At 49.9% G+C, this 12,792-nt stretch overlaps 2 protein-coding genes across 2 annotated transcripts; one reads left to right on the plus strand and one right to left on the minus strand.

Moving 5' to 3' along the window:
• Positions 1 to 214: 214 nt before the first annotated feature.
• H6S33_006449 (uncharacterized protein) lies at positions 215 to 9,379 on the plus strand (the record flags this gene model as incomplete). Its single annotated transcript, XM_044837799.1, has 4 exons — positions 215 to 580; positions 688 to 8,694; positions 8,751 to 9,192; positions 9,243 to 9,379. The coding sequence occupies 4 exons, from the start codon at positions 215 to 217 to the stop codon at positions 9,377 to 9,379; spliced, it is 8,952 nt and encodes a 2,983-aa protein (XP_044689976.1).
• Positions 9,380 to 11,412: 2,033 nt separating this feature from the next.
• Positions 11,413 to 12,690, minus strand: H6S33_006450 (uncharacterized protein; the record flags this gene model as incomplete). The annotated part of the gene is made up of 8 exons (XM_044837802.1): positions 11,413 to 11,426; positions 11,478 to 11,503; positions 11,855 to 11,869; positions 11,968 to 12,001; positions 12,088 to 12,177; positions 12,347 to 12,404; positions 12,470 to 12,507; positions 12,681 to 12,690. The coding sequence occupies 8 exons, from the start codon at positions 12,688 to 12,690 to the stop codon at positions 11,413 to 11,415; spliced, it is 285 nt and encodes a 94-aa protein (XP_044689977.1).
• Positions 12,691 to 12,792: the final 102 nt, after the last annotated feature.

The raw sequence follows: 12,792 nt of genomic DNA on the forward strand, positions 1-12,792 counted from the left end.
CCCCCCCCCCTCCCTCTTCTACCACGGCCGTCCGACCTTCGTCGCTCGTTTTCTTAAACCCACCCACAAACCATTATATAACAACCTAATAATCTCTCTCCCCCCCAATCCTGCTGTGGTTTACTAAACTAGCACCGGTCCGATTTACTGTGGGCAATTCTGGACCGCCCCATCGACGAACCCCTAACTACGGTTGGAGAGGTTGTCTGCCGAGATGGACGACCCGTTTACGACTCCGCAGCGGACATCGGTCCAGGACAGTAACAGTAATCTCATCGTTCTGCCCACATCGTCACCATCACAAATCAAACGGACGCTGGAGGCACATCTAGCGGAAGTCAGCAAACGCATCGAGACCGCCGGGAACCTGGGACGGGCGCTACTGAAACAGCAACAAGAATATGAAGCGAGGATCAGGGAGCTGGACGAGGCCGGCGACACGGTGGACCCAGAGCTGAAGAAGAAACTGCAGGACTTGGAGAAGGAGTACAATGAAGTCGGCAGAGAGAGCGCAAGGGCGGTATTGACGAACAAGATCATGGGCGGTGGCGGTGGAACGTCGCCGTACGCGGCTGGAAATGTATGGTGTTTAATCTTATTTTCTGCCCTCTCCCCCTTCTTCGGGTAGATCTGCAGATCTCTGTGGGGGGTTTCAAGATTAAGCTAATCAGCTTTTGTTCACTACAGCTCACCCCATCGACCGCAGCAAATCTACAGGCTCAAGGCACAAACTCCCCTTCAAAACCTACATCACGTCGTCAGCGAAATCAGCCATCCCGACAGCACGATCTCGAGTTTGCGGCTGAGCTTGGCCAGGGTCTTCTCGTTGAGGTTAGGCGGCTCCAAGCATTGCTGTCCGACCGCGAGGAGGCTCTCCGGATTATACAGATTGAGAAGGCGAGATTGGAGCAGCAGGCCGAGCACTTGGAGAACCGGGTCCGAAATTTTGACGAGAGCGAGCAGAAATACAAGGAGGAGAACTGGGATTTGGAATTGCTCAACCAGGATTTACTAGCCCAGGCCAGAGACCAGCAGGAGATTGAAGACCGACTACACGCAGAGATCCAGCGGCTGTGCCACGAGAAAGAGGATATCATCAAGGAGCTCGATGAGTGGAAACACCAGAACGAGAAGCTATTTGAGGACCTCGAAGCGGAGCACAAGCATCATGAAGTCGAGTTTTCAACTATGCGGAGGAATCTGGCTACAAATGAAAATGAACGCATTGCGCTAGAGAAGAAGGTGGAGGACTTGAAGCAGGAGCTAGAAGATAGTCATAATCAGAGCAGCCGATTGCGGGCCTCCCTCGAGCACAGAGAGGACCTTGAACAAAATGAGGATCCATTCGTGACGGAGCCCGCTCAAACCACACCAGAAAACTCCCCTCCCACATCTCCCACAAAGCCAACGCCGAGAAATACACATTTGGAAGCCGAGACCCTGAAATCGAGTCTGCAACATGCTCACAAAATAATTGCCAATCTCAAGGGGGGCATGAACCGAGAAAGGAACGAGAAGGCTGAGCTTAAGCGCCTATTACAGGAGGCCAGAGACGACCTTGAGAATTCACGGCTGAGAAGAGATTCTATCGGTGGCCCACCAAGTAGTGCCGACAAGAGACGGAAGGGCAAGGCCTCATTCATCAAGTCCGGAGCTCCACGACCCATCTTCAACACAGCCCTTCTTGGCGGTGCACGCCGCACCAAAGATGAAGTAGTCAAGAACACTCAGGTAGACGAAGAATGGGAGGAAGCACCCGAAGATGAGCCTACTTCTCCCACCAGATCCAAGTTCCCATCAAACTCAATTGTCCTCAGCGACTACACCCTGAGCCCACCTATTAGCGGTGAAGCAGACGAGTCCGCATTTGAGACCGCAAACGAGGCTGCCGGCCTGACTACAGATGCTTTTGAGACCGCTAATGAGCACGACAGCACTGCGACAGAGACAGAAGCCTATAGGACTGGCAATGAGAGCCCTGTGTACGACCACCCAACCTCAGCAGACGAACTCACCGAAACCGAGTCCGGTCCGCACCTAAAGGTCATCAAGAAGAAGACTTCCCGCGCCTCCTCATTTGGTGGTTCTAGACGCCCCGGCCTCAACAGAATCCGCCACAGGGATAGCGTTGCCTCCTCTGCATCTACCGAAGAGGATTCAGATGGCGCATACGAGGACCGCCGCAACCGTCGCGACGACTTCATGACCCCCGTCCCCGGTTCAGGCCAACGTCTCAGGAGCAAAATGGGTAGACCTCAGAGCAGGGGAACCAGAATGCCTAGTCAGAGCAGCATGTTCCGAAACCGTGAGCGCGCATTCTCGACCGGCTCCAGCAACAGGGACAGAGCGTTCTCAGCGGGCTCCAGCGACGCAGGTACCTTCCAGTTCCGCAACGGATCCCCCAGCAGTGTACGTCATAGACCCTCAGGCGCCGGTGAGCGCAAGAGCTTGTTTGCCGAGTTGGGCGATGGTATGTTTAATGGCGAGGACGATGAGGATACTGCAGAGGAGGACGAGGCACCGACTACTCCCACCAAGACTAGCATGCCATACGTTACCAAGGGTGCCATGGTCGATTGCGGTATCATGACCGATGATCTCCTGGACTACCCTGTGCTTGACCGCTCTCGCAACTTCTTGAGTATCAATGATTTGGACAGGCCCCGAACAGCGTTCTCTACAATCTCATCAATGCACACAATCGAGGAGGTGGAAAAGACCAACGACATGGGCGTCCAATCCGAAGATGCGGAGGTTATAGAGATGGGAACCCAATCTGACGCAACTCTAGTTTCAGAGGTTGGCATCCAGTCCGAGGCCACCCCGGTCACTAACATTGGAACTCAATTCGACCCAACCCCAGTAATTGAGATGAGCACACAATCCGACGTACCCTACCCCACCCACCCCGACCTTAGCAAGGAACTCCATGAGACTGAAGAGGAGCTCAAGGCAACCTCAGCGAAGCTACTCGTGGTTGAAGGCGCTGCCGCAGCTGCAGCTGCCAAATTGCTCGAAGCAGATGAGGCTAGCAAAGTAGCAGCCGCAAAGCTTCTCGAGTCCGACGAGGCCGGAAAGGTGGCGGCGGAGAAACTAATCAAGGCAGACGAAGAGGCGAAGCTAGCGGCCGAGAAGCTCCTACAGTTCGAGGAGGGCAAAAAGGTCGCCGCAGCGAAGCTTCTTGCAGTAGAAGAGGAGGCACGAAATATCGCCGCCAGGTTGGCCGCATCAGAAGAAGAAGCAATGGCTACCGCCCATCGACTAGCAGCATCTGAGGAGTTGTCTCATGCCACAGCCGCGAGATTGGCAGCATCGGAGAAGGACGTGGCAGCAGCGGAAAAGAAGTTGGCGGCATCAGAAGAGGATGGAAGAGTGTCAGCGGCGAAACTAGTTGCGGCGGCAGCGGCAGGTGCGATTGCGGCGGAGGCACTACGTGCAGCACAGGATAGCGGTAAGGCAACAGAGGAGAAGTTAAGGCAGGTTGAGGAGGAGGCGAGGTTGGCCGCGGAGAGGCTTGCGAGGGAAGAGGAGAACAGTAGGAGTATTGCGGAGAGGCTTGCACAAGAGGAGGAGAACGTCAGGGCTACAGCAGCGAAGTTGGCCCAAGAACAGGAGAATATGAGGACTACATCGGCCAAGCTTGCCCAGGAAGAGGAGAACTCCAAGGCCATATTGGCTAAGCTTGCCCAGGAGGAGGAGAGCTCGAGGGCCATATCGACTAAGCTTGCCCAGGAGGAGGAGAATGTGAGGGTGACAGCGGCCAAGCTTGCTCAGGAAGAGGAGAACATGAGGGTGACAGCGGCGAAGCTTGCCCAGGAAGAGGAGAATATGAGGGTGACAGCGGCCAAGCTTGCTCAAGAAGAGGAAAACGTCAGGTCAACAGCAGCAAAACTCGCCCAGGAAGAGGAGAGCGGCAGAGCGACAGCGACAAAACTGGCGGAGTCCGAAGAGACTGGACTGGCGACTGCGGAGAAGTTGAGGCTTGCGGAAGAAGAGATGAAGGCCACCGCAGCGAGGTTAGCTGATTCCGAAGAGGGAGCTAGAGCCACCGCAGAAAGGTTGGCGGCGTCACAGGAAGAGGCAAGGTCTACAGCAGAAAGATTGGCGTCATCACAGGAAGAAGCAAGGGTCACGGGAGTAAGATTAGCGGCGTCACAGGACGAGGCGCGGGCCACGGCTGAGAGATTGGCGGCATCACAGGAAGAGGCGAGGGCTACCGCTGAGAGATTGGCTGCGGCGGAAGAGGAGTCAAGGGCCACCGCTGAGAGGTTGTCTGCGGCGGAGGAGGAGTCAAGGGCTACAACTCAGAGGTTGGCAGCAACAGAGGAAGTGGTCCGAACCACAGCCGAGAGGTTGGCCGCATCTGAAGATGAAATGAGGGCTACCGCCGAGAGACTGGCAGCGGCAGAAGAGGAGGCGAGGATCACTGCCGAGCGGTTGGCTGCATCTGAGGAAGAGGCCCGTATCACGGCTGAACGGCTTGCGGCATCCGAGGAAGAGGTCAAGGCCACGGCTGCCAGGTTGGCCGCATCTGAAGAGGAGGCTCGGAATACGGCTGAAAAATTAGCAGAGTCAGAAGAGGAGTCAAGAGCAGTAGCAGCGAAACTAGCGGCAGCAGAGGAAGATGGCAGGATGTCAGCCGCCAAATTGGTTGCGGCGGCGGCAGCGGGTGCGTTGACGGTGGATAGGCTTCGGGCAGCACAGAACAGCGGCGAGGAAACAGAGAGAAAGCTCAGAGCGGCTGAGGAGGATGCAAGGAAAGCCAAGGAGCTAGCGCAGAAGAATGAGCAGGATTTCACCAAGGCTATGGGAGAAGTCAACACTCTCAAGCCCATAATTGTCAAGCTTGAAGGGGAAATCGCATATCTGAAGGCGGAGCGTGATGGCTTCAAGGAGACAGCATCTGCCCTTCCAGCTGCCCAGGAGCTCGCACAGAGGAACGAGGCTAGCTTTGTCAAGGCACAAGAAGAAATCAACACACTCAAACCGATCATCACCTCTCTCGAGGAGAAGCTCAAGAATCTCAAGATCGAGCGCGACAACTTGCAGGAAACCGAACTCCCAGCAGCAAAGGCCATGGCACAAAAGAACGAAGCCAACTTTGCCAGAGCCCGGGAAGAAATCAATACTCTCAAACCCACCATCGTCAAGCTCGAGGAGGAGATCGTGGTTCTCAAGGTGGAGCGTCAAAGTCTGCAGGAAACCGCATCTACCATCCCGGCTGCAAAGGAGATGGCTAGGAAGAATGAGGAGAATTTCGCCAAGGCTCTTCGGGAAGTTAACACACTCAAACCAATCATTGCCCAGCTCGAGGAGGAGGTTAAGACCTTGAAGGAGGAACGTGATGACCTACAGGAAAATGCTCTCCCCGCTGCGAAGGAGATGGCCCAGAAGAACCTCGAGGAGGTCAATACACTCAAGCCCATCATTGTTAAGCTTAAAGAGGATATTGTGGCTCTGGAGGTGGAGCGTGATGACCTACAGGAAAATGCCCTCCCGGCTGCCCAAGAATTGGCACAAAAGAGGGAAGCTGAAATTAACACTCTCAAGCCCATCATCGCCCAGCTCGAGAAGGATATCGATAACTTGAAGGTGGAACGTGACGGTTTCCAAGAAACTGCATCTGCCCTCCCCGCTGCTCAAGAGCTTGCACAAACGAAGGAGGCTGAGATAAACACCCTTAAGCCCATCATTACCAAGCTTAAAGAGGATCTAGAGATCTTGAAGGTGGAACGTGACGGTTTCCAAGAGACTGCATCTGCTCTCCCCGCTGCTCAAGAGCTTGCAAAGAAGAGGGAGGACGAGATCAACACTCTTAAGCCCATCATTTCAAACCTTGAGGAGGATGTAGAGACCCTGAAGGTGGAGAGGGACTGTTTCCAGGTGACTGCGTCTGCCCTACCGGCAGCGAAGGAGTTGGCAGAGAAGAAGGAGGTAGAAATCAATAACCTCAAACCGATTATCGCTCAGCTCGAGAAAGAGGTTGAGACCCTCAAGCCCATCATTGTTAACCTTGAAGAAGAGCTGTCAACTGTCAAGGTGGAACGAGACGACTTGAAGGAGAACGCCCTCCCTGCTGCTAATGAATTGGCTCAGAAGAACGAGGCCAATTTTGTCAAGACTCTTGGGGAGGTTAACACGCTCAAGCCCATCATCGTCAAGCTTGAAGAGGAAGTTAAGATCTTGACTGTGGAGCGAGACGAGCTGAAAGGAACTGCCCTCCCGGCGGCGCAACAGATGGCACAAAAGAATCTCGAGGAGGTCAACACACTCAAGCCCATCGTCGCTAGACTCGAGGAGGAAGTCGGTGCTCTTAAAGTTGAACGTGATGGCCTTCAGGAAATTGCATCTGCCCTCCCAGCGGCGAAAGAAAAGGCCCAACAGAAGGAGGCCGAGGTCAACTCCCTCAAGCCAATTATCGCCCAGCTTGAGCAGGAGATCGTGACCCTCAAGCCCGTCATCGTCAATCTCGAAGAAGAGGTCAAGTCCCTGACCGAAGAGCGTGACGATCTCCAGGAGAATGCCTTGCCGGCGATGAAGCAGATTGCAGAAAAGAGCGAGGCCGATTTTGTCAAGACTCTCGAGGAAGTAAACGCTCTTAAGCCTATCATCACCAAACTTGAAGAAGAGCTCGTAAATGTTAAACAAGAGCGAGACGGTCTACAGGAAGCTCTTCCAGTGGCGAAGGAGATGGCGCAAAAGAATGAGGCTGAAGTCAACTCCCTCAAGCCGATTATCTTCAAGCTTGAGCAGGAGGTCAAGACTCTTACTGTGGAGCGAGATGACCTAAAGGAGACTGTTCCAGTAGTCAAGGAGATGGCACAAAAGAACCAAGATAACTTCGTCATGGCTCTTGAAGAGGTCAATACGCTCAAGCCGATTGTCGCCAAGCTGGAGGAAGAATTGGCAACTGTGCAGCAGGAGCGAGATAGTTTGAAGGAGACTCTCCCGGTTGCCCAACAGTTGGCAGAGAAGAACGAGGCCGACTTCATGAAGGCTCGTGATGAAGTAGATACCTTGAAGCCGATAATTGCCCAGCTTGAGGAAGAAGTTGGAACACTCAAACCAGTCATTGAGAAACTCGAGGAAGAGGTTGTGATTCTTAAGGCTGAACGTGACGACTTACAGGACACTGCCCTCCCAGCCGCACAGCAAATGGCTCAGATTAACCTCTTCGAAGTCAATACTCTCAAGCCATTCGTTGCCAAACTCGAGAAAGAGGTTGGAACCCTCAAGCCAGTTATCGTCAAGCTCGAGGAAGAAGTTGCAGCCCTGAGGGAGGAGCGAGATGTCTTACAAGAAACTGTATCTGCCATCCCAGTCTTGGACATGAGAGACACTGGAGTACAGTCCGATCCTGAACCCGTAGCTTTTGTGGGAACGCAGACTGAGCCTGAAGTTGAGGAGTACTCGGTTGTGTTCGACAAGGTTGCTGAGTTTGAGCCTGTGCCCGAAGTGCCATTGGAATTCTCGGAGATCTCAATACAAGACACAACGCCGATCGAGCCCATCCAGAAATCAGCTTTACCAATCCCAGTTCCTATTCCTACTTCTACCGCAAGAGATGCATCTGTATCTTCAGATGAGGAAACCCCCAAGAAAGTTTCCGAGACCGTGGAGGAACAGCAACAACGCCCGACTACGCCTAGTCCCCAGAAAGCCAGCTCAATTTTTGGCTCGATGTTTGGCGGATGGAAGCGACCTGGGACTCCGGCACAGGAACCTGAAGGCCTTAAGGGTGCTAGCGAACGAACATTCTCAGCTGGTACTTTTGGCAATGGCATGAAGGACATCCCGATCATCAAAGCACCGGCTGTGGATCAAGAGGCACAAACCGACATCACACATGAATTCTTTGATAACATGGCTGTTGCTAAAACTGTCGACAAGGGCAAGCGACCAGCGTTCGCTGTCAATAATCCGGATTCAATGTATCTCGGAGGGGATAGGTCGCGTGCTAGGTCGCCCAGTCTTCGATCTCACGAATCTCGCGACAGTTTTGGTCCCAATGAAGCACGTAGAGGTGCCATCAAGCGCCCTGGAAGCTCTGGAAGTCTGAGAGGCGCTGCTGGCTCTATGGGACCCCCACCACTTCCTTCATCTTCGCGGAACAACGTTTCCTTCAGGCCTAAGACCCCGGTCAACACCGACACTATCAAGGCAATTGCTCCCGAAACACCAAATTCCAAGGCTGGCACAACACCAAGGCCCAATGCCACTCCCCGGTTCTCCGCCACTAGAAGTGAGGTTTCTTCACCTACATCTCGTAGATCATCGATATCTTCATTCGCCTCTGAGATTGATACAAGATTCAACATCATGCCCGAGGCTGTTGCAGGAGAAGCTCAGACAGATCCAAGAATGATCCAAGCCATCACTCAAACCATGATCGGTGAATACCTTTGGAAGTACACAAGGAACGCTGGGCGCGGATCATTATCGCACAGCCGACACAAGCGTTTCTTCTGGGTCCACCCATACACAAGGACTCTTTACTGGAGTGAACGGGATCCTACCACGGCTGGCAGAGCTGAGCTGAGGGCTAAGAGTGTTGCCATTGAGGCGGTTAGGGTTGTGACAGATGACAACCCAATGCCTCCCGGATTGCACAGGAAGAGTTTGGTTGTCATTACACCTGGAAGATCGTTGAAATTCACGGCACCAACAGGGCAACGCCATGAAACTTGGTTCAATGTAAGTAGATCTCTGTTATGCATTGTGATGTGGCGATTGATTCTAATTGCTTCTAGGCTTTATCGTACCTGCTTTTGAGGACCGGAGGAGAACTTGGGGAAGAGGGCGCGGGCGAGCCTGTTAATCATCCCGAGGAATTTCACACAACCCTCGGCAATGGAAACGGAAACGGTGCACCCGGCTCGGTCCGCGGCGGTGCTGCTGAGAGCCTTTCGTCTTACCATACACGAACAACACGAGCGTCATCACCCGCTAGAAACAACTCGTCGCTTTCAAATAGCCGCCCTTCAGATAAGGTTGCGCGTCAGGGTAGCAGATCCAGACTCAGTAACCTATTCAGGCCTTCCTCTGGTTTCGGTACTTTCAGTACCAAGAGCAGCAGACACAACCCCAGTATATATGACCAGAGTGATTTGAATGATTCGGCGGAGGATCTGAGAGAACAAATTGAGAACGAGGATTCGGAAAAGTTGGAGAATGTCAGAGCTTGTTGTGATGGTATGGTTTATCTCTTATAATGGGTTGGGCCCTCACTAACATTGTTATAGGTAAACATGATGTCGGCACACTTCCAAGGCGTGGAGGCCGGAAGGCACAAAGCGTACGTGGTGGTAGAAGCACAGATTCCCATCATCATCACCACCACGCAGACGCTGCTTCCGAACGCGCCCATTCACATGTTTAAGCTACTATTTTTTTTTTATTGCTGAGCATATCTTTTCTTTCTTGCGGGAAACCGCTGCATTCATTATTTAACTTTCTTTTGTGTATTTTACAAATTCCTTATCTTGGAGTCCCTCCCCCCCCCCCCCCCCCCCCCAAATTTTCTTTTTAAATGTTTGCAATAGTTTTTATTCTTTCCTCTTTACTCGAAAAAAAGAAATTGCGGTTTGGTTTTTTCCGTGTTATTTGGTACCCTCTTTATTGTTTCTTTTGTTCTTTATATAAAGTTTCTGGGGTTGTTTTCAGTTTGGATAGGACAGTTGTGTTGATTGCTTTGTTATATCTTGCTTTGCGCTCTTGCCTTCTGGTTACTTATTGCATTGCCGTACAGCAAAACACCATTTTTACCTATACCCGATTCATACTTACTGCACTCTACTGCCTTTTTTCTTCTATGTTTTTAGTTTATTTATGTTTTTATCATGGCGAACAAGGGAAGGGTGTATTCACTTTTATTTATCTTTTTTTTTTACAACTACCGGAGCAATTGGGGGTGGGGAATTGGCCGTTGGGGAGACACATAAGGGGGGCATAGTTGGGAATGGTCATCTATTGTTTCCTTATTTCTTTCTTTCTATTATCATTAGGGGTAACATGAAATTCGGGTCTTCTCTCACTTTCCCATGGGGTTTTTTTTTATCGGTATTTATAATATGATTGTGGTTGTTGCATTTCGATTCTTGAGTGATAGCAAAGACATTTAGGGGGCGAGAACGTTAGATATGCTTTACGATTCTGCTTATTCTTAGGTCTATTATTATAGCCTCTTTAACTCTAATTCATTTGTGTGATTTCACCTATCATGACTGGTTTCTTGGAATACATGGCACCCAGTTTTCGAAGAACGTTACTTTGTGAACCTGCAATTAGCTCAATTTTCTAGCCCAAATAAGATTGCCATCGATTAGATCCAGGTTGAATGACAGTCTTCGTTCATAAATTTTAGGCGCGTAGTATCTTTTTCTAGACTGATGTAAATATCCCATGTCCTGTATTTAAGTAAGTAAGCTTTAGCGTTGGTTATATCCGCTCGTAAACTTCATTGATACACTTTAACAACCCTATGTTGATGATGCAACTTTGTTTGTTCACGGTCCATCACTCGGTTAATTGTCTTAGAATTCTTTCCATACGGTCATATGGATTTTCCTAATACCCTATCCTTTTTGTAGATTACTTGTTCCTCACCTAATGGGTAGTCAGAATAGTTAGTCCATCGCACAATCTTCGCCCTTCTTATCTTACATCGCTAGAAATAGTGAATTAAGGAACCATCCATCTGTGACTATCATGGGGTTTGTTTTGACCACCGTATTTAGACTTTTGCTACGATTTTTATTTCCTTGGCGGTTATGTAGTTGCTATTGAATATGTCCGGTGCTGGTGGACAGGGAGTACCTACCTATCAAAAGATGTGATGGATTTAGGGCCTCCTTGATAATCATAGGACAGAGGATGCAATCTTCAGAGAGCAGACTTTCCCCAACACAATTAGAAAGTTCACATCCAAGAAATTAGTATCTGCACCACTGTAATTTTTCAATGATGCAAACATAAATGGATGAAACAAAAACAAAACACCCCAACAACTCCCCCATTGGGCCGGCGAGTGATAACTTGTGAACATGATTTCTAGCCTAGTTCATGCGGGTTCGCAATCCCATTGGCAGTTTCATCTACGGCTGAATCCTAGCTTACGTTCGGTCATCACGATTACAGGTAAGCTTTTCCGAACCTATCCCAACGATTCTTCGAGCTACTAGCCAATCTAATAGAATGCCCTCGCACACCAGTGAGTATCCCACAACTGTCTAGGAGCAAGTCCTTGCTGCTAGGTGCATGCATTTTTGCATGATAACAATGTAATTATAACGTACTGTGACTCTCAGCAGCGAGCGAAACGAAAGACCACCGGTGGTAATTCGATCCTCCTAAGAAACCCTCGATCCTATGTCCTTCCTTTACAGCACCCTTTATTCCATGTGCCTTACGGGTTTACTCGGTGTCCTCTCCAATACTAGTTCAATACCGATCTCCTAAAACTTCATTCGATTCCTTACCTTCCAGAATGTTCATTCCATATTTCCTAACAAGGCGTTAGTCCCATCTATCTAATCTCGTCCCCAGACTGAATTAATGAATTATCAATCAATCAACCAATCGTCCCTAGACTGTTTTGTTGTCGCACTTCGTACTGACACAAATCTTCAACACAGGCTGGGCACGAGACTACTCTCTGTCCTATAAAACGTCAATCCCATGCTAACCAATGCAAGCTGCCGTTTTATTTTCATACTGTGCCCAACAGTATAATACTGTCAGTGGGGCAGGCTATAGTGCTAAAACATCGGACTTGATGGGTCAAGGTTGGCTCTTCAAAGACTAGATGCTAGATTCTGGTCGTTGACAATCTGCTGGCTGTCAAAGATTAAGGGACGGGTGCTTTGCTGACCTGACACTATCCCTTAGTAATCGTACAGCACAGGAGAAGCTGACTTACTAAACCTAGTGAGATTTAGAGTACGTGTTTTACCCCTGGGATCTACTCACTCAAATGGTTTTCTTATTACACCCCGAGCCTTTACTACACTTTTTTACAACACTTTTAGTACTCAGCATGAGGTACACGTAGATACGTGTATGTTTATAGAACACTTGGTACAGACTTACCTGACAGATTATTACGGCAAAACAGGGTTTTAGATACCCGGTATATGATAATATATGCCAAGAGTTTCATAACAATATTAAAGGTTTCGCCTTAGAACTCGATCCTGGCTGGCATAAGATGATCTAGATGTTCCTCGTAGAAGCTTCATTAACATATAATCTTGAGACTGAAGTTTAACTCAAGTCTTTGATAGACTAAACGACAAAAAAGTTACCGGAATTTTTGAACCTTGATAGACGTGGTCCTATCAAGATTTACCGGGTAGCGCGGAGGGATAAAGTTCCTCCGAGGCGCAGAAACGATAATTCTGCAGATACTGTAATTTTAGAGTTATCGATATCCTTAATGTCTCAAGTAGAGTTACATCGTGTAGCTACGTACCAAAGTTTTTTGAAGAAGCCTATTTGGGGTTCCAAACACTAGTAACCACCATTAGCTTCTACTCCGTGTTTGTAAGCAGTTCAAAAAACAAATTGATGTTTGACCTTGGAATCGCCAGCAAATGGGAACTTGAACCATAGATAAGATGATTATGAATAGGGATGCCACACACGTATGTATGTGGTGCCTTATTCGCTGGGGTTGTACATACATGCCGTCATAAATAGCTGTACCAAATTTGTTCTTCTCGGCCGATTCCTGTCCCAACTCTTTTCTCATGAGTTGGCATCATCATCATCGCCGTCAAGCAAGAGGACAAGCCC

This window comes from Morchella sextelata, assembly GCF_020137385.1.
Source record: "Morchella sextelata strain SCLS chromosome Unknown scls_20, whole genome shotgun sequence".
NCBI lineage: Eukaryota > Fungi > Ascomycota > Pezizomycetes > Pezizales > Morchellaceae > Morchella > Morchella sextelata.